Genomic DNA, 22274 nt, shown 5'->3' with positions numbered 1-22274 from the left:
TGCAGAGACATAGCATGTTCCTCCCCAACCAGAAGGAAGATTGTTATAGGCTTTATTTCCACATACAAAATAGTGACCAACTAGTGCGGTAACCGAAAAGTTACAAACTGGTTTTAACATCCACGCTGAATAATAACCTAAATATTCAGCCGAAATGGGAGAATAACCAGGTATCCAGGAACCGTTAGAGAGCCGAGCACCACTTACCTTAAATTCTGCTTCACACTTACTGACTCCTACTGCAACACGAGATTCGTTACTGGTCCAACAAAACTTTCCAGGGGTGGTACACGCTAGTCGTACAGTCAGCTCGGTTACAATTTATATTTTGCCAAGTTTCGTTCCCATGAAAGGGTGAATAATAAGGAGCTGACATTTGGGTCGCATTCAAGGGTACTAGTATCATGGGTATCTCTCCGGTAGAATGGATAGGGACATAACTACATATTCAACAATGAGAGATGTTTAAGTTTATCCTAATTTGGTTAATTAAAGACAAAAACACGTTGCCATAGGCCACGTTTAAAAGTCCAATACAAACAGTTAATAGGAGGGACTCCATGTTTGGTTATTAATGGGCTCTTTTCTTGGAGTTTTAATCTTTAATCCTTGGTTTTGTCAGGAGGAACAGTCTTTTTGCAGTGCGATGTGCGGATTCAAGTAGATAGTCCCCGATGCTTTACTGCAGTGTTAGTGGTGAGAAGAACTTGGAACAGACCTTTCCAGCAAAGTTTTAAAGCTGATTTTCTTTGGTGGATTTTTACATGAACCCAATTTTCTGGCTGTAAGGAATGGCAGGCTTCTTTAGGCTCTCTGGGTAAAGCTTTTTAGGCCCGTGAACTAAAGGCCTTAACACATTTCATTAATGCTTGACAATACTGTAATACAACAAGATCATTAGCTAAATGGATGTTAATCTGAGAAGGTGATAAGGGTGGCGAGGATGGAAGTTGCATAGGTTTCCCCATTAGGACTTCATGTGGGCTGAGTCCAGTCTTCCGATTAGGGGTGGATCTTATGCTCACTAATGCTAATGGTAGAGTGTCTGGCCATTTTAAATCAGTCTCAGCACAGATTTTTGCTAGCTTATTTTTCAGTATCCTGTTTGGTCTATCTACAGCACCTGCTGACTGGGTGATAAGGGCAGTGAAAGTTCTGTTGAATCTGCAGGGCTTTACATATTTCTTGCATAATTTGCCCAGTAAAGTGAGATCCCCTGTCACTGTTGATGGTAAGTGGGATTCCAAATCGCGGGATAAGGTCCTTTAAAAGGATTTTAGTGACAGCTTTAGTATTGGCCCTTGCCACAGGATAAGCTTCAATCCAACTTGAAAATATACAAACTATAACAAGTGAATATTAATATTAACAATATTTCGGCATTTGAATAAAGTCAATTTGAATATTTACAAATGGTCCCCAAGGTGGGGGATGTGCGGCTTTCTTAGTTTTAACAGGTTTGCCTACATTATGGACTTGACACACAGGACAAGCCTGGCAGTAGTGCTGAGCTATGGAAGGAAAATTTGGAGCATACCAATCGGGTTGAATAGCTGCAATCATCTCCCCCTTTGCTCACATGGGCCACTCCGTGGTACACGCGAGCAAGGTAGGGAAGTAAGACCTTAAAGATAAAGATGAATATACCTCCTCTGCTCGTGCTTGTAGGGAGGCAGTTAGGCGGGCCAAAGCTACCATGGAGCTGAGGATGGCAACCCAAGTAAAGGACAACAAGAAATTGTTTTTTAGATATATTGGGAGTAAAAGGAAGGTCCAGGGAGGAATAGGACCGCTGCTAAATGGGCAGAAACAATTGGCGACGGACAGGGGGGACAAGGCTGAACTCCTCAACAAGTTCTTTGCCTCAGTGTTCCTAAGCGAGGGGCACGACAAGTCTCTCCCTGGGGTTGTAGAGAGGCAGCAGCAAGGCGCCAGACTTCCATACGTAGATCCTGAGGTGGTGCAGAGTCACTTGGAAGAACTGGATGCCTTTAAGTCGGCAGGCCCGGATGGGCTCCATCCGAGGGTGCTGAAGGCACTGGCCGACATCATTGCAGAGCCACTGGCAGGAATATTCGAACGCTCGTGGCGCACGGGCCAAGTCCCGGAGGACTGGAAAAGGGCTAACGTGGTCCCCATTTTCAAAAAGGGGAGGAAGGAGGACCCGGGCAACTATAGGCCAGTCAGTCTCACCTCCATCCTTGGTAAAGTCTTTGAAAAAATTATCAAGGCTTACATTTGTGAGAGCCCGGCAGGACAAATTATGCTGAGGGGAAACCAGCACGGGTTCGTGGCAGGCAGATCGTGCCTGACCAATCTAGTCTCTTTCTATGACCAGGTTACGAAACGCCTGGACACAGGAGGAGGGGTGGATGTCGTATACTTAGACTTCAGGAAGGCCTTCGATACGGTATCCCACCCCATACTGGTGAACAAGTTAAGAGGCTGTGATGTGGATGACTGCACAGTCCGGTGGGTGGCGAATTGGCTAGAGGGTCGCACCCAGAGAGTCGTGGTGGATGGGTCGGTTTCGACCTGGAAGGGTGTGGGCAGCGGGATCCCGCAGGGTTCGGTCCTGGGACTGATACTCTTTAATGTCTTCATCAGCGACTTGGACGAGGGAGTGAAGTGTACTCTGTCCAAGTTTGCAGATGACACAAAGCTATGGGGAGAAGTGGACACGCCGGAGGGCAGGGAACAGCTGCAAGCAGACCTGGATAGGTTGGACAAGTGAGCAGAAAACAACAGGATGCAGATCAACAAGGAGAAATGCAAAGTGCTGCACCTAGGGAGGAAAAATGTCCAGCACACCTACTGCCTAGGAAATGACCTGCTGGGTGGCACAGAGGCGGAAAGGGATCTTAGAGTCCTAGTGGATTCCAAGATGAACATGAGTTGGCAGTGTGATGAAGCCATCAACAGATCAGCAGATGCATGACGAATAGGTCCAAGGAGGTGATACTTCCCCTCTATCGGGCGCTGGTCAGACCGCAGTTGGAATACTGCGTGCAATTCTGGGCGCCGCACTTCAAGAAGGATGCGGATAACCTGGAGAGGGTCCAGAGAAGGGCCACTCGTATGGTCAAGGGCCTGCAGACCAAGCCCTACGAGGAGAGACTAGAGAAACTGGACCTTTTCAGCCTCCGCAAGAGAAGGTTGAGAGGCGACCTTGTGGCTGCCTATAAGTTCATCACGGGGGCACAGAAGGGAATTGGTGAGGATTTATTCACCAAGGCGCCCCCAGGGGTTACAAGAAACAATGGCCACAAGCTAGCAGAGAGCAGATTTAGATTGGACGTTAGGAAGAACTTCACAGTTCGAGTGGCCAAGGTCTGGAACAGGCTCCCAAGGGAGGTGGTGTTCTCCCCTACCCTGGGGGTCTTCAAGAGGAGGTTAGACGAGTATCTAGCTGGGGTCATCTAGACCCAGCACTCTTTCCTGCTTATGCAGGAGGTCGGACTTGATGATCTATTGAGGTCCCTTCCAACCCTAACATCTATGAATCTATGAAACCTTGGACGCAACCAGGCGGCCGTCCGGGGAGTGCCAAAGGTGATCAGGGTGTAATATGCACCCATGCTGTCTTCAGGTGTTTTTTTTTTAGAATTTGCAGCCTGATCTTGGAGGAGTGCAACATCATGAAGAGTTGCAATAGGAGACTGCTCATAGGTATGGGAAAAGAACAATTGCTCAGCCTGAGGGGGTGAAAGAGTCAGCCAGAGTATTTTCACATGTAACTTCATCCTGGGAAGATTGATGAGCAGTACATTTAATAATAGCAACAGCAACAGGTAATTGAAGGGCATCTAATAAGGCGGCTACATAAGAACCATTATGAATGGGTGTGCCATTTGAGGTAAGAAACCCACATTGTTTTCATAATTGCCCATAATTATGGACAACACCAAAGGCATAATGCGAATTTGTATATATATTAACAGTTTTACTTTTAGCAAGCGTACAGGCATGAGTGAGGGCAACAAGTTTAGCAATTTGGGCAGAATAGACAGCAGGTAAAAAATTACTTTTGAGTACCTCGTGCTGGGAACATACAGCGTAACCTGCAACAAGAGAGCCTTTGGAATTTCTTAGGCAGGACCCATTAACATACAAGACTAGGTTAGCATTTGGAATGCTCTTAAGATCAACCTGAGGTAAAGTTAAATGAGTGGTAACAGTGAGGCAGTCATGAGGCTTGCCATCAGAAGGTGCAGGTAACAAGGAAGCAGGATTAGGTACAGGGCACCGAACTAAAGAATTGTGGGCCGCAGAAAGTAGCAGAATTTTATATTTAGTTAAACGAGCATTTGAAAGGTGTTGGGTTTTGTTTTTTAAAAGAAGTGCGGCCACTGAGTGGAGTACAGCAACAGTTAAGGGTGAGGCTAAAACAATATTTGCAGATGATTTTACACGAATGACAGCAGCAGCAACTGCCTGAAGGTATGGTGGAAACCCAGTTGCTACAGGATTTAAGGCTGTACTATAGTAGGCAATAGAACGATGTTTATCTTCATGGGATTGAGTAAGTACCCCCAGAGCAAAGCCATTTTTTTTTTTTTATGACAAAAGAGTGTAAGAGGCTTTGAATAATCAGGAAGTCCCAGCGTGGGTGCCTGTGAAAGGGCAGTTTTAATGAGAGAAAAGGCATTTTCAGCTTTTGGAGACCACTGCAAAGGTTCAGGGGTGTCCTTTAAGGTAAGATTTTGCAAGGGTTATACAGTTGAGGCATAGCCCAAAATTAATTGGCAGCAATATACCCCTTAGCTAACCCCTTAGCCTGGCAAGTCTGCTGCTTCCCAGGGGCCCGCATCCGGGACATTGCGGAGAGGATCCCCAAGCTCCTCAAACCCACAGACCACTATCCCATGCTCCTTATTCATGTGGGCACCAATGACACGGCTCGGAGCACTCCCAGCCAGGTCATGAGGCGCTACAGGGATTTGGGAGCAGGGCTTAAGGGTCTGGGGGCACAGGTGGTGTTCTCGTCGATCCTCCCAGTCTCAGGCTATGGGCTGAGAAGGGACAGGAGGATCCATGTGGTCAACCAAAGACTGCAGCGCTGGTGTCGTCAGGAAGGCTTTGGCTTTCATGACCACAGCCCGCTCTTTGGCGAGAGAGGCAGCGAGCTGCTGGGAAGAGATGGCCTCCACCTCTCTCCCCTAGGGAGGAGGCTCTTCTCAGCCAGACTGGCTGACCTGCTCCACCGGGCTTTAAACTAAGCCCGTTGGGGGACGGGGGGACTACTGCCACTGCTGGCCCACTGAGCAATCCTTGCAAAGCCAGCAGATCACGGCACTCAAGGGAGCCCACCCCGGCCCCAGCCCTGGTAAAATCTGTGGGCAAGGAAGGAGCCCCCCAGGGGGCACTTGCCTGCCTGTACACTAATGCCAGGAGCTTGGGGAATAAGCAGGAGGAGCTCATCCTCCTGCTCAGTGCAAACACTTACAATGTCATAGGGATCACGGAGACCTGGTGGGACTCCACCCATGTCTGGACCATGGGTATAAATGGCTATACCCTGTACAGGAGGGATCGTGTAGAGAAAAGGGGCGGGGGTGTAGTTCTCTATGTTAAGGAAAGCTACACATCCCTGCAAGCCGATATTGGCAACCAGGGTGGACGGCTGGAGACCCTCTGGGTTAAAATCCGTGGGGAACACGGCACAGGGGACACAATGGTGGGAGTCTATTACAGACCTCCCACCCAAAGTCCTGAGCTTGACCAGGAGTTTGCCTGGGAACTGGCTGAGGCAGCTTGCTCTAGGACCATGGTTGTCATGGGTGACTTCAATTACCCAGACATCTCGTGGGAGGATCACTCAGCAAAATCTGAGCAGTCGCAGAACTTCCTCTCGTGCGTGGATGACCTCTACCTGACTCAAGAAGTCTATGGGCCAACGAGAGGCAAAGCGCTGCTCGACTTGGTACTGGCTACTGGGGATGACCTAGTCGGTGACCTAGTGATCGATGGGAAGCTGGGTGACAGCGACCACGAGCTGATCACCTTCACCATCCGCCGAAAAGCTGGCAAGTCGGTCAGCAACACGGAAGTCCTTGACTTCAGGAAAGCCGACTTTGACAAGCTCAGGAGGTTTGTCAGTGAGGCCCTAAGGGACCGTGACCACAGGGAGAGGGGAGTTCAAGAAGAGTGGTTGCTCCTCAAGGGAGCGATCCTCAATGCACAAACTAAGTCTATTCCATGTCGGAGGAAAGGCAGCAAGAGGGCACAGCAGCCCCCCGGCTCTCCAGGGACCTAGCAGACCTCCTGAGGCTAAAAAGAAAGGCCTACAAAGGATGGAGGATGGGAGTCACCTCCAAGGAGGATTATTCTGCACTGGTCCAGTCCTGTAGGGAGCTGACCAGGAAAGCCAAGGCTGCAACTGAACTCCAGCTAGCTTTGAGCATCAAGGACAATAAAAAGTCTTTTCAGATATGTGGGGAGCCAGAGGAAAAGCAGGGGCAACGTTGGACCCCTGCTGAACCAGATGGGGCAACTGACAACTGACGCCCAGGAAAAAGCCAGCCTATTAAATAGGTACTTTGCGTCGGTCTTTCATCAGCCCCATGGGACGCCCATGCCCGCTACAGGGCCGGGAAGTCCGGGTGAGGGTGATCCCCTGCCCTCCATTAATGCTGACTTCGTGAAGGAACATCTTGAGAAGCTGGATACCTTCAAGTCAGCCGGCCCTGACAATCTTCACCCCAGGGTACTCAAGGAGCTGGCGAGCATCATAGCCCAGCCTCTAGCGCGGATCTTTGAAAACTCTTGGCGCTCTGGTGTAGTGCCCGAAGACTGGAAGAAGGCCAATGTGGTGCCTATCTTCAAGAAAGGGAGGAAAGTGGATCCGGCTAACTATAGGCCCATTAGCCTGACTTCTATCCTGGGGAAGATCTTAGAAAAGTTTATTAAGGAGGCCATCCTTAATGGACTGGCCAACGCCAACATCTTAAGGGATAGCCAGCACGGGTTTGTTGCGGGTAGGTCTTGCTTGACTAATCTCATTTCCTTCTACGACCAGGTGACCTATCACCTGGACAAGGGAGATGAGATTGATGTCATATATCTTGACTTCAAAAAAGCCTTCGATCTGGTGTCCCATGATCATCTCTTGGAGAAACTGGCCAATTGTTGCCTTGGGTCCTCCACTGGCTGGAAAATTGGCTCCGGGGTCGGACCCAGAGGGTAGTAATTGATGGAAGTCACTCATCGTGGTGTCCGGTGACTAGTGGGGTCCCCCAGGGCTCTGTCCTTGGACCCATACTGTTCAACATCTTCATTAATGATGTGGACACTGGAGTCAGAAGCGGACTGGCCAAGTTCGCAGATGACACCAAACTTTGGGGCAAAGCATCCACACCAGAAGACAAGCAGATGATCCAGGCTGACCTGGACAGGCTCAGTAAGTGGGCGGACAAGAATCTGATGGTGTTCAACGCCGATAAATGCAAGGTTCTCCACCTTGGGAAGAAAAACCCGCAGCATCCTTATAGGCTCGGCAGTGCTATGTTGGCTAGCACTATGGAAGAAAGAGACTTGGGGGTCATCATTGACCACAAGATGAACATGAGCCTGCAATGTGATGCTGTGGCTAGTAAAGTGACCAAAATGCTGGCTTGCATCCATAGATGCTTCTCAAGCAAATCCCGGGACATCATTCTCCCCCTGTACTCGGCCTTAGTGAGGCCGCAGCTGGAGTACTGCGTCCAGTTTTGGGCTCCACAATTCAAAAAGGATGTGGAGAAGCTTGAGAGAGTCCAGAGAAGAGCCACGCGCATGATCAGAGGTCAGGGAAGCAGACCCTACGATGACAGGCTGAGAGCCCTGGGGCTCTTTAGCCTGGAAAAGCGCAGGCTCAGGGGTGATCTGATGGCCACCTACAAGTTTATCAGGGGTGACCACCAGTATCTAGGGGAACGTTTGTTCACCAGAGCGCCCCAAGGGATGACGAGGTCGAATGGTCACAAACTACTACAAGATCGTTTCAGGCTGGACATAAGAATTTCTTTACTGTCCGAGCCCCTGAGGTCTGGAACAGCCTGCCACCGGAGGTTGTTCAAGCGCCTTCATTGAACACCTTCAAGATGAAACTGGATGCTTATTTTGCTGGGATCCTATGACCCCAGCTGACTTCCTGCCCTTTGGGTGGGGGGCTGGACTCAATGATCTTCCGAGGTCCCTTCCAGCCCTAATGTCTATGAAATCTATGAAATATCCGGCCATGCCTGAGAAGGTGTGCATTTGAGAGAGAGTTGTGGGCTGAGGGATTTTGAGAATTGTTTTAACTTGCGCAGTTGAAAGGTGACGTTTTCCAGTGGAAATATTATGGCCTAAATAATGAACCTTTGGTAAGCAGAGCTGAAGGTTTTTTTTAAAAAGCTTTATGGCCTTTTAGAGCAAGACAAGTCAAAAGGTGCCGAGACTCAATTTTACAGGCTTCAAAGGAAGGTGAGGCAAGCAAAAGATCATTGACATACTGGATAAGGACAGAACAGTTTTTGAACTGAATGTTGTCTAAATCTTTCTTTAAAATTTGTGAAAAGATAGAAGGGGACTCTGTATACCCTTGTGGGAGTCTAGTCCAAGTATACTGTAAGCCTTTATAAGTAAATGCAAACAAAAACTGATTATCTGGATGAATAGGAACTGAAAAAAAAAAAAAGCAGAACGCAAATCTACAACAGTAAAGAAACAAGCTTCCGGTGGGATGCAAGAAAGAATGGTAGCTGGGTTAGGTACTACAGGAAAAATAGGTAAGACAACAGAATTAATGGCTTGCAGGTTTTGCACAAAGCAATAAGTAGTTTTGCCTGATTTCTTAACTGGCAGAATTGGAGTATTACAAGGACTAGAAGTGAGGATCAAGATACATTGTTGAAGGAGGGAAGAAATGACTGGTGCATTCCTTGCTTAGCCTCCTAGCTGAGAGGATACTGGGAAATGCGCAGGAGCTGCTTTCGTGGATCCAGACGAATTTTAACAGGTTCAGCGGTGTGTATTTGCCCAACTTCATTAGCATGCTGTGACCATAGGACAGGGGGTACCTGTTTAAGGATTTTATCCTTGAAATCAGGGTTTGTTGTAAAAATAGGTGGGGTTGCTGGTTCAATCATAGCAGCAAGAACTGCGCATTTGTTTTTTGCTGGTACTTCAAGGAAAACTCCATCCCCTGTACCATAAATAGTACAACCAAGTTTACAAAGTAGGTCATGACGTAAAAGATTAACAGGGGTAAAAGGGCTTAAAAGGAAGGCATGGTGGTCAGAGATAGGATCAAGAATGACGGACAAGGGTCGAGTTACAGGATGAGAAATTACTTGATTAGAAATGCCAACAGCATTAACAACAGCATCGGAAAGAGGTGAATTGGGCAGATTAGAAAGACGCAAAGCGGAACGACTTGCCCCTGTGTCAACAAGGCAAGTTACCCTTTTTCCCGCTATGGTATATTTTACAAAGGGTCCAGACTGATCAATGGGTAAGAGTGGTGAAAGGATGAAGTTACTATCCCTCAGGCGGTCCTAATATCAAGATAAAGAATTTTGGGGAAGAGGCAGGGAGAATTGCTGATGTTGTTGATCTGCAGAGTTTTCTGTTGAAGGGGTAGAGGTATGCGGTCTGTTGGGACATTCTTCTTTTCAGTGACCGGTTTGACCACAATAAAAACAGGAAGAACGGTCAATGGAGGAAACACTTGTCTGCCAGCACCCGCGTCCCCTTCCTTGGCCTTGTGAATTCCCTCTTCCACGTCCTCTGGGGTGATAAGTTTGAAGTTGCAAAGCCATTAACTGGGCTTCCTTCCTTCCTTCCTTCCTTCCTTCCTTCCTTCCTTCCTTCCTTCCTTCCACCCACGCTAAACAATGGTTGGCAACCATAACTAGTTCGTTTAATGGTTTTGTTTGCTAGCCCACATAGATGTTATGAAATTGGTCTCCTAATTTAGGCTGTAGGCCTTGGACAAATGTGGCTGTAATTGCTTCCCAAGCGTTTTGGGTAGCTTCATCTGTTCCTGAGCAACTTTCAAAGACTTCTTTGAGTCGGTCTAAATAGTCTGCTGGAGACTTTCCTTTATTTTGTTTACAATTATTAATTTTAGCCCAGTCAGTTTTCTTAGGACATACGACAGAAATGGCTTCTAGTAAACGGTGTCGGGTGGTTGTGAGATTTGTCCCATGACCAGGGTCTCGCTGTGGCCAGTTTGCCTCATCTGTTAGGCGTTGTTGGACTTCAGAAGGAAGTACGGCACGCAAAAGTTGGTTCATATTAGACCATGTAGGGTTGTAACAGTTAATAACAGTTTGGAGCTCGTCTTTAAACTTCTGGGGCTTATTTTTGATGTTAGGAAATTCTTTAACTAGATTTCTTAAATCTCCAGGTGTCCAAGGGGCATGTACTGTTACCAAGCCTTGTGCGCCTGGTAATTGGCGGAACAGTACTTGAATAATAGGGCGCTTTTTAGGGCAACTGTTATTTAAACCCACAGGGGAATATGAGCCTGCAGAAGCGCTCTCCGGACTACAAGGTGGAGTTTCCAATTCAGGTGGAAGGTGTTCAGGGTAAGGTGGTTGGGCCAAACAAGTAGTACTTTCTAGAATATCTTCTACAGACTCATTTTTGATCTCGGTCTCATGAGTTAGTTGGGGATATAAAGGGGTAGGAGGTGCTGAGGGAAGATTAGCCTGGCCAGGGCCAGGGCCATTTTTCAGTTGCTTAATTTCTGCTTTTAGTTTTTCTTGGGAGTCCTTAAGACTCCTTACCTGGGATTCTTGTTGCCTCTTACTACCTTCTTCATACCAGTCAAAATAGACATCCCATTGAGTTTGAGGGGTCTTGCTACCTCGGGACTCTAGAACTTTTTGGAGGTGGATCAGTTTATTGAGATCAAAAGTTCCTTCTGAAGGAAATTGCTTTGGAGGGTTATCCCTGGTATACCAATTCCATTTATCTAAAAACTTACACGATTTTTGACCATAATGCGCATACATATAACCTGCTGGGGTTCCTTTTGGCGGGGTTGGGACATCTTTTGACCCAGAGCCCCCCCATCCCTCAATTCCCACAGGGCACTCACACAGGGAAGAGGGTAAGGGACTTGATGTGCCAATTTTGAACCAAGGGCAGCGCACGAAGCGGCATCCTAACAGTTATTTGGTCACATTAACTGCCAGTTACCTGGACGGTTTCTGTGGATGGGGAAAGGATAAACCTGTCCGCTGGGTCACGAGGTTCCAGTTGGGCCCCCTTGCTTTCAAGTCTGCCTTTCTAGACAGCCTTGGGGCAGCTAGATGCAACCTTAGTCTCAGACCTGGTCAGGGACTTTTATTCTTTCACACAAGGGAACTTCTGCACTGAGGCACAGGGTTCAAGAATATTTCTTTAGTCCCAGCCTTGGTCAGCGACACCATGGAAAACACTTACACTATTCCCTAGGTTTTTATATTCCTTAGTCTAGACTTTTCCTTTTACTCTTTTAATTGTAAACTGGTTTCATACAAATCCTTTAGAGTGTCTGACAAGTTTGTATTTCAAAAGTTTAGATGGCGTAAGCTCGAACTGGTTTTCCCAACCCGCATGGGCAGTCCTCCACCAATAACTCCTTTAGAGATTTTAAAAGGTCTCTTACCTTGATTTGGTGCCTGGTGTTTTGAAGGGGAACGGTCTGCAAGCCCATTGGTACTCTTCAGCCGGGCATTGCCATCCGAGTCACGGCACCAAGAATTGTGGAACAAGCTTCACTTTATTGTTTGGTCACGAAGTTGTCAGAGACCTATATTATACAAGCAGCTGCAGGGGAGAACACTGAACAGGCAGAGCTTCCTCTTACCAGTCCACATGCCCCCCCCCAACAGACAATTAAAGCAAGCTTTTTATGTTTCAATTCAGGTCACATGACGCAAGATAGAACAAGTCAAAGAAAAACTGGTTTGAACCAGAAAGATGCAAGAGGGCATAGACTGTGGTTTGACCTATTGACCTCATAGGCCTACTCAGCTCAACAAGAGAAAAGGGCGGGAGAAAGAGCTGATTGCAAAATAGGCGGGGAAAAAGCAATTATTAGCAAATAGTACACTAACTCAAAGAAGTCAGCAGAAATTAAGGCCTGGGTTTTCTTCTTCCACACAAGGCATGATGGGGTTTGTAGTCCCCCTTGAAACTCAGCATGGTGGGTGGAAACTGTTTAAAAGAGAGAGGCTGTGGCTTTGCTGGTGTCTCTGTCAGGTTAACCTGGAACACAGGAAGTGTTGAATCCTGGTCGTGGGCTTCATTCAGCCCATGGGACCATTAAATGGGATTTGTGCAGGAAGTGGTGCATCCCCCATGGTTTGTGCCTTTGTGTTTTGTGTCTGGGCCATGAGCTGTCACAGAACCTGGGACTTAGCACAGGGGCCATGTGCAGGTTCATGCCAAAGTCTTTGTCCCGGTGCAGATTCCAGTGATGTGGAGGCCACCTGGACCTCATCAGCAGAGGAAAAGCCTCATGGCCTCATCCTGTGTCCCTTACGTTTCCCTGGAGGCAGAACGGAAGCACAGCTCTGCTCAGTCCCTCCCTCCCAGAGAAGGTGTTGGAGACAGGAGGGATGAACCACACAGAATTTTTCTACCAAGGAGAAGTAGCTGGTCCAGTGTAGGGCCATGCCCTCCACACACCCCTGACTGCTGACAGGCCCCAGAAATCCATCATGGGACTGCTCACCCTCTTACCAGATGCTGCTCTCAGGACTGCCTGAGATCACGGGCAATCACAGGACAACAGTCCCACCAATGCACTTTGGCTTCGAGATCATGTCAGCCGAGCCAGGTGGAGGGCTCAGCATCATCTCCCCATGGAGCTGCTGATGCTGCTGGGGAAAGAGCAGCCCTAAGAGAGACTCCTTCTTCCTTTATGCTATTCTGCCTATAGTCTCCTGGGCCCATTAGTCCAGGGAGCCATGCAGATCCTGTCCTACCATACATGTCCCACATGGGTTTCCTGCAGCAGGGTCTGAGGGGATGAGGCTGACAGATGGGCCAGAAACCCTGAGACTCTGGCTCTGACCTCCACCGAGCAGGGAATATTATCCTGGCGCAGGGACGTGCCCCTCCCTCACCCCCAGCACTTAGGTTTTGCCAGGAAGAGCTTGTTCTCTTAAGAAAATGTAAGTGCCAAGGTGCAGTCGTGCTCATAGGCCCATGACAGCAGAGGGAATAGCAGCATTTGGCCTGTGCCAGTAGGGTAGGGACTAACCTGGACTTTCTCTTCCCCACACAGGAGGCACCTGGCCACTGAGCACAATGGAAGAGCAAAGTCCTGAAGAAGGGGCTGCAAACCTGGAGCCAGCCCAGACTTCCCCAGGGCATTTGGGCAAGATGGAGTCCCTGAGACCCGAAGAGGAACAAAGGCCCAAGAGTCAGGGGAGGCCCCAAAAGCAGAGGGAGAATGTAGCCCTGAAGCAGGCGCCATCTCCCCTTGGGCATGAGAGTAGACAAGGGACAGCACTCGGAGACAGCCCTGGGCACAGAGAAGGATTTGTGGCATTGAAGAGCCACGAGAGAAAGTTCCAGTGTACAGAGACCCTGCATCTGAGCCGAACCAGCGGGGAGAACCTCGAAAGGAAGCAGAAGCTCCCCGCCAAGCCCAGAGGCAGAGCCCACCCCTGCCCCGAGTGCCAGAAAACTTTCAGCTGCCCCTCACTCCTGGCTCTGCACAAGAGAAGCCACGCTGGGGAGAAGCCCCACCTGCGCGCCAAGTGCAGGAAGGGCTTCACCTGCCTCTCGACCCTGGCTGCTCACTGCAAAATCCATTCTGGAGAGCTGCACTCCCGCTACACCAGATCTGGGAAGAGATTTGCATGCCCCTTGGACCTAGACATGAACCAATATCTGCACAGGGGGAAGTGTCACTATTGCTGTGTCACGTGTGGTAAAATGTTCACCCATTTTGTCTCCCTGGCTCAGCACCAGTGTCTCCATGCAGGGAAGAAGCCACTTAGGTGCCCTGAGGATGGGAAAAGATTCAGAAAATCCTCCAGCATGACCAAATACCAGCACAACTGCACACGGGAGAAGCCACATCAGTGCTCTGAGTGCAGAAAAAGCTTCACCCACTCCTCTAGCCTTGGTAGGCACCAGCACATCCACACAGGGGAGAAGCCACATCAGTGCTCTGTGTGGGAAGAGATTCATTCACTCCTACAGCCTGGTCTATCACCAGCGCATCCACAAAGGGGAGAAGCCATATCAGTGCTCTGATTGTGGAAAGAGCTTCACTGAGTCCTCTCACCTGGTCCAGCACCAGCGCATCCACACAGGAGAGAAGCCATATCAATGCTCTGAGTGTGGGAAGAGCTTCAGCCAGTCCTCCAACCTGGCCAATCACCAGCGTATCCACACAGGGGAGAAACCACATCAGTGCTCTGAATGTGGGAAGAGATTCACTGAATCCTCCAGCCTGATCAAACACCAGCGCATCCACACTGGGGAGAAGCCACATTGGTGCCCTGAGTGTGGGAAGAAATTTGCCCATTCCTCTAGTCTGGCACGGCACCAGCGCATCCATAGAGGGGAGAAACCACATCAGTGCCCTGAGTGTGGGAAGAGATTCACCCAGTCGTCCTACCTGGCCCAGCACCAGCTCATCCACAAAGGGGAGAAGCCACATAAGTGCTGTGAGTGTAGGAGGAGCTTTCTCCATTCCTCTCAGCTTGCCAAGCACCAGCGCATCCACACAGGGGAGAAGCCACATCAGTGCTCTGTGTGTGGGAAGAGCTTCATGCAATCCTCCACCTTAGCCAGTCACCAGCGTGTCCACACAGGGAAGAAGCCATATCACTGCTCTGAGTGTGGGAAGAGCTTCAGCCAGTCCTCCAACCTGGGCAGGCACAAGCGTATCCATACAGGGGAGAAACCACATCAATGCTCTGAGTGTGGGAAAAAATTCAGTGACTACTCCAACCTTGCCAAGCATCAACGCATCCACACAGGAGAGAAGCCGCATCAGTGCTCTGTGTGTGGGAAGAGCTTCACCCACTCCTACACCCTGGCCAGGCACCGGCACATCCATACAGGGGAGAAGCTACATTAGTGCTCTGAGTGTGGGAAGAGCTTCCATGAATCCTCCTGCCTGACCAGACACAAGCGCATCCACAGAGGGGAAAAGCCACATCAGTGCTCTAGGTGTGGCAAAAACTTCACCCATTCCTACACCCTGGCAAAACACCAGCGCATCCACACCTGGGACCACCCATAATTCTGCCAGCAATCCAGGGAGGGCTTGGGGATGCCTACCTGTTCACCACCCACTGGTGGTTGCATTCAGACAAGCAGCCTCTTGCTGCTGGAGTGCAGAAAGAGTTCACACAGCCTTTGGCCCTGGAAGGGCACTGTAACAGGCATCGCTTCCGAGCCAAGTTGCGGCCCGCTCACCTGTTCCTGCGGCAACCGCCCGCCTTCTTGCCTGCCACGTCTTGATGTTAATTAATTAATTAGCGGGAGGCTGCCCATTTATAATGCCCCGATGCCGGGGAGGGCGCTCTGCGGCTCCAACCTCCCCTAATACCGCAGCCCAAGCCTTGCAGATGTAAGTGCTGTCATCTCTCTTCTGCCCCCTTTCGGAGACTCACTATGCTGCCCCCTTTTTGGGGCTCCCTATGCCCACACGTGGGCTCAATCGCCCCTCTCTGGGGCCGGGGTCTATGCCTCTATAAACTGCGCCCTCACTGGCATCTGGCTGTGCCCCGCTTGGGCTTACAAAATGGCCCCCATCCTGGGAGCTCGCCCCGCCCACGCTGGGGCTTCAGAAATGCCCCTCCCTAGGGCTGGGTCTATACACCCCGTATGCTGCGCCCTCCTGGGCGCCGGGGTCCCCGCACACTGCTGCAGGTCCCTATAAGTCCTATGCCCCCACTTGGGCTCAATCGCCCTTCTCTGGGGCTGGGGTCTATGTACCCCGCACGCAATCTAGGGTCTCGGTCCCCCGTCTGCAACCCACCGGTTGCGCCCGCGACCCACTGGCCGCGCTCCTCGCCACCAGTCGCTCACGCACTGGTGTGCGAGCGGCGCCTTCCCTGGCGCTATTCAAATAATGCGCCCTCTTGGTGCTGGGGCACCCCACACTCTCTGGGGTCCCTGTGATTGAGGCCTCCTACAGCCTCACCCAAGCCTCTGGGGGTAATAACAGAGCCAAACAAACACAAGCCTCCTGGCTGTAACACAAACATAAAGCCCCCTGGCTAAACCTTTAGTGCCCAATCCTCTCAGGGCTATCATGAGCTGTACTTGCCCCTCAGACTTCTCCCCATAGCTTGGCTGAACGAGCTCCTGCCTCTCCGGCTGCTGGCAGAGAACTGCCAGCCTGGCCTCAGCCTTGGGCTTTTATAAGGGCCAGGCCCTGCCCCCTTCTGGCCAGCTGACTCCCATTAGTTGCCCCAGCAACCTGCAGCTGTCCCCCTTATGTTCAGCCAGGGCTCTCTCCCAGGCAGTTTTCACTTCTTAGGAGCCAGGCACTGACGTGCCCTGCGACAGGCACCAAAGAACCTACAGGCTGTCCCCAAAGGTTTGATTGCGGGGAGGGACTAAGAGGAAACACCAATAGCAGAGGCCAACCCAGACTCTGGGGGATCCTGGGAGAATACGATTTTTGTATCAGCCTTTGAGCCTGTGCCTTCCGCATCATTCTTTAAAAGCAGCTGGTGCTTCCGGAGGAGAACCAGCGACTTCCCAATAGAGTGCCCTCCCCAGGACAGCTGGCTCCAAATGCCCACACAGCTTGTCCTTGGCTGCTTTCTGTGCCTATCGGGGTCTGCAAGGAGCTGCTGCTGCCAACTGCTACCAATCTGGCAGGTTTTGCTTCTCAGCCTCTCTCCAGAACTCTGCACCCCTGGGTGCCTGCTGCTCTCCTGCCCTCCTACCCTTTACAACACTGTAATGCTTTCTTTGCTCAGAAAGCCCCAGCACTGAACACAGTATCCCTGTGCCCTCTCTGGAGCATTGAGATGGGAACCAAGCAGAGCAGAGCTCCCTGTGATTTCCCAGCCTCTTCCCTTTCCAAGGATTCACTGTGGTCCAAAGGTTGTTCAAAATCCTTGGGCTCAGAAGTCGGTCACACTCGAGGCCTCACTCCCCTGTACCACTGCGCAGCAAGGACCCTGCCATTTGGAAGGAGCCTGTGGCCAGGGGCCAGTAGAGTGCCTTTTCTGGGGGAAGGAGGGGCAGCCTGTGGCAGGTCCTGCCTCTCCTGGGGAAGGGCAAGGAGAGTATGAGGACATCCTCTGGGTGAAATGCAGGATGTTGTCATGTCTCGGGAATGTTCCCTGATTGTTAGTATCCCACTGCACTGTGTTTCGTGTAGAGGAACTTGCTTTGGCTTCTTTTGTTCTTGTCCAGATAAAATACATCCCTCAGAGACATCCTGGGTGTAACATACTGGGATCCTGGCATCGCCACCGTCCTAAGCAGCCTTTGATGGGAATAGAGAGGCAGGTCTCTCTGGGGCACTGGGCCAGCTGAAAAGGCAGACTGGGAGATTTTGCTTCAAGGGGGCAACACTCAGCCCCTGCTTATCTGACCAGGAGCCACCCAGAGCTCAAGCTGCCTCTGTCTCCTCACTAGAGAAAGCACCAGGACCCAGGGCAGGGTAGACATATGTGGGAGTGATTACACGTTAGACTCATGTGTCCTGTGTCTCCTTTTGGTCCAGGAAAGCTTGCTGCCTCTTGTCCAGCACCCAACACCCTCCAGGTTCTTCATGGAGCTCAGCATCACTCTCCAGCTGGGCTCACAGGGCTGGATCCCCCACAAGGAGCAACAGCTCTAAACATTACCTGAAAAAGGTACCTGAATATGCATACATCGGTCCTCAACTTGAGGTTGCATAGCCACTAGTTGGGGTGACCTGGGCGTAGCTGTGCCTGTGTTCTCCAAGGGGTTGTTCCAGGCTTCTGAGCTTTTCTGGTTGCCACGTGGAGCTAGGCAGGAATCCTACCCCCCACCCGCTTCTGCTACATGTGTCAGGGGGGTTACTGTTTATAAGCCTTCCTCTGAGGTACTGGGTATATGGGCACTGGGCTGTGCTGAGTCTTCTGGATGGGCTGGGAAAGGCCTCTACATAATAGTAGTAGTTATTATGACTTGCTATCACTGCTACTGTTATTATTAATATTATATCCTATTGCTATATTTGCTGCTCTAATTATAATAGCTATTCTAGTAATTATGCAAAAAATAGTAGTAATGTCATTATTACTATTGCTAGTTCTATTATTGTAATAGCAATAGTAGTGCAAATAGGAATAGTACTATTCCTACTACTCTAGATATTATTATTATTACTACTACTACTGTTTCTATTATTATTATAGCAATAGCAGTAGTAATAACAAATATTATTCTATGACTATTGGTATTATTATTAATATAACCATATTACTAGTAGTAATAATGTTCCTATTACTAGCGCTATTATTATTAGTGCTACCACTATGGCTATTCATTAGGGCTGTCAAAACAATTTTAAAAATGTTATTGTGATTAGTTGTGCTATTAAAAAAATAGTTGATTGTGATTTTCATTGCAGAACTAAAAACTCAAAATTATGTGCAGAAAAATGCAAAACTATGCAAAAACATTGAGAAAATATTGGGGCTGTTTTGGTATAGGAGCAGCAGCAAGGCATGCTGCCAGGGAACTTCAGTGCTCAGCGCTGTACAAACCACAATAAACAGGGGCTGCAGGAGGCAAGACCAGTGTAAATGCATCTGAGGGGTTGATTCCCAGGGGCAGAAGAGGTACCTGAGGCTGAAGAACGCACCTGTACCAAAGGAGGAAGTCCAGGCTGGGCAGGAGATGGTTTCCCCTCAGCCCTATTCTTGTCACAAACTGTGTTAAACGTGAGCATCCATCCAGTGTGGGCATCTTCTCCGTGCTTGTTTCATGTTCCGCCTGAGGTGGGAAAAAGAAAGAAACAGATCTTAGCAGGGATTGACATGCAGTCTGTTGTCAGCCCCCATCCAATGTCGGTAACATTTCACGCTCCAGCTGTAGGGAGGGGACACCCCGAGTGGGTCTGGATCCATTTTGTGCTCTATTTCCCCATGGCTCCCTATGACACACACACCCTGGTATGCATATACACATACCCAAATATATATACACATCTAGTCATACACACAGACACATATACATGTGCACATACAAACATACACCTAGACACACATGCTGAAAGAGCTGGCTGAGCTCATAGCGGTGCCTCTGGCAAGGCTGTTCGAGGAAACATGGAACTCAGTTGTCATCCCTAATGACTGGGAAAAAGTGAATGTGGTTCCCATCTTTAAGAAGGGAAAGAGGGATGACCCTGCCAAATATAGACTGGTCCGTCTGACTTCAGTACTGGGGAAGATCTTTGAAAAAATTGTCAAGGAGGCCATCAGCCACAAGCTTGTCTCTGGTGAGGTACTGAAAAGCAACGAGCATGGCTTTGCCATGGGGAGGTAATGCCTAGCAAACCTGGTGTCCTAATATGACCAATATGACTAATCACCTGGACATGGGACAGGAGGTGGACATCATCTACCTAGATTTCAGCAAGGCCTTTGATACTGGTTCCCATGAAATCCTGTGTTAAGTTGGAGAGTACTGGCCTAGACCAGGCTAAAATGAGGGGGGGGTTGAGAACTGGCTCAGCAGCCAAACCCAATGAGTCATAATTGATGGGCTGTCTCCAGTGGTGTACCCCAGGGGTCAGTGCTTGGGCCTGTGCTCTTCAACATCTATATTAAGGACCTGGACGAGGATGTGAAAAGTACAATAATTAAGTTTGTGGATGATACCAAGCTGAGGACAAGCGGGTACACTGGAGGACAGGTCAAGGATTCAGGAACACCTTGACAGGCTGGTTCTGTGGGCTGAACAAAACCATGAGGTTCAACAGGGACAAGGGCTGGATCCTTCACCTAGGTAGGAAGAACCCTCACCATATATATACGATGGTTGGTGGTACACTGGCTGGCACCGCATCCGAAAGGGACCTGGGGGTGTCAATTGACCAGAAGATGAATATGAGCCACCAGTGTGATGAAGCTGTCAACAGAGCAAATAGAGCTCTGGTGTGCGTCAGCAGGTGTGTCGCCAACAGATCCAGAGAGATGCTTCTCCCCCTCTATTCAGTGTTGGTGAGGGCACAGCTGGAGTACTACATCTAATTCTGGGCACTGTCCAAATGGTGCAGAGAAGGGCCATGCACATGATCAAGGGCCTGGGGGACAGGCCCTGTGAGGGGAGACTTTGGGATCTGGGTTTGTTCAGCCTGGGCAAAAGAAGGCTGAGGTGACTTGACAGCTGCCTACAAATATGTCAAGAGAGATCACCACGATCTAGGAGAGCAATTTTTCAGAAACTACCCTGCCCCTGGGAAGACGTGGACCAATGGACACAAGCTAGTCAAGGAAAAGTTTCAACTGGACATAAGGGAAAATTTTTCTGTACAGGTAACTACAATCTGCAACACGCCACCAGCAAAGATGGTGCAGTCGCCATCTCTGGTGGTCTTTGAGAGGAGGCTGGACAAATACCTTGTTGAGCTCATGTCCATGGCAGGGGACTAGACTTAGGTCCTTTCTGGTCCTTCTTTCTATGATTCTATATAGATAAAGGTGTACATGGGTGACTGGTGCCACCTTAGTCGGGGGGGGACATGGCTCCCCAGCAACCAGTCAGTGATCAAGGGGTCCCCCCACAGCCAATCACATCAGCTGGGAAATGGCTGTGGTGCTCCCACTCCCTGGCTGGTGCTTGCGGGGGTGGGGCCCACTGGTGCTCCTGACTGCCCCCCCCATTGCCTGAGCAGTAAGCGTGGCCTGTCAGGGGGGTACATTGGTGCTCTCGTGGGGGAGCATGTACACCCCCATGCACTCCCTACACATCACCACTGTAGAGATAGATGATATATGCATACATGTACAGACACATACAGGCAGACACATACATATACATGCACATGTGTATTCACACATTGGTGGATATATACACGTGCACATCTGTATACATGTATATGTAAGTATAGACTCATACGTATGTGCACATATACACGCACATAAAATATATAGACATACATATAATATACACCTCTGTACACAGATAATGGAACATATACCTGCAAAAAGCCACATACACATATGCAGATGTATACATATAAACAAATATACATAAACATATACATGTATATACACACATACAAATATATAAACCCACAGACACATATACACAACATATTTCTACATAAAATATACCTGTACACATACCCATACATATATATGTATAGATTTCATAGATATTTGGGGTTAGAAGGGACCTCTGTAGATTGAGTCCAACCGCCTGCCCTGGGCAGGAAAACATGCTGGGGCCAGCCAGGTGTTTGTTGAGCCCCTCTTAAAGACCCCCAAGGTAGGGGAGAACACTACCTCCCTTAGCCCATTCCAGACTCTGGGTGGGTAATGTACATTAAAAGCATATATACACACACTAATACACACACATAAATAACATTTTTAGCATTTTCTGCCCTGTTACTCTCACGCCGGGGTCTCCGGGGCAGACACCGGCGCCCTGGGGCGTTGTGTGGCCCGTGGAGATGGTCGCGGTGCAACGCCCAGACGCCCACACATGTGCAACAGGCCCCAACCACCTCCTTGGCGGATCAGGACACAATCGCTTCAGCGCTTCTTGGCTCGCAGCACTACTCCTGGGCGCCGGTCCCGGCCCCGTGCGGCGCCACATGGCTAAGGAGCAGCCCCCGCCTTTCACAAGGTAAAACGTGCCAGCACGGCGCTGGTGCCAGTCGCCGCCGGCCATGTCGCCGCGAGCGCCCTGGCGCAGCCTGCTCCCAGCTGTCCTGTGGCCGCAGCTCAGGGTCTGCTGCGTGGGAGCGCCCGCACCGGGGTGACTGCCCCCAGGTGCCCCGCATGAGGCCGCAGCGCGAGGGGACACGGGCCGGGCCGCGCGGGGACAGCCCCCAGGACCCCCGTCCTCAGGGACAGCGCAGGGGGCTGTAGCTTCGCTGCCTTTTTCCCGCCCGCCGCCGCTGCGCGCGCATCCAACTCCGCCAACAACCTCCAGCTCACCCACAGTCCCTCGCTAGGGTACTAGGGCTCCTCTCTGCGCGTGCGCCCCCAGAGGGGAGGGGATTCCGTTGAGAGAGAGCTCATTGCGCAGGCTCAAGGTGGCAGCAGCCCGGGGCAGTGGCAGAGGCAGAGCAGTGAGTGCGCAGGCGTCGCCAGGCGGAGGGAGATCCCGCGGCGGGTCGGGGT

General features: G+C 50.1%; 1 protein-coding gene and 1 long non-coding RNA gene across 2 annotated transcripts in view; one reads left to right on the top strand and one right to left on the bottom strand.

Moving 5' to 3' along the window:
- Positions 1-18535, top strand: part of LOC106737995 (zinc finger protein 420) — a 27711-nt gene extending 9176 nt beyond the window's left edge. Inside the window, 2 exon segments of the mRNA XM_059717855.1 lie at positions 13247-14141; positions 14143-18535. Of these exon segments, the coding sequence (XP_059573838.1) occupies positions 13247-14141; positions 14143-15223 (1976 nt within the window). The 3' untranslated portion in view covers positions 15224-18535.
- Positions 16773-22274, bottom strand: LOC132245498 (uncharacterized). Its single transcript, XR_009457227.1, has 2 exons — positions 22089-22274; positions 16773-18912 (listed from the first exon to the last, which is right to left on the bottom strand). It is a non-coding gene; the product is annotated as an uncharacterized LOC132245498 (long non-coding RNA).

The sequence above is a fragment of the Alligator mississippiensis genome, chromosome 15, assembly GCF_030867095.1.
Source record: "Alligator mississippiensis isolate rAllMis1 chromosome 15, rAllMis1, whole genome shotgun sequence".
NCBI classification, from domain to species: domain Eukaryota; kingdom Metazoa; phylum Chordata; order Crocodylia; family Alligatoridae; genus Alligator; species Alligator mississippiensis.
This window is presented reverse-complemented; position numbering and strand designations above follow the sequence as displayed.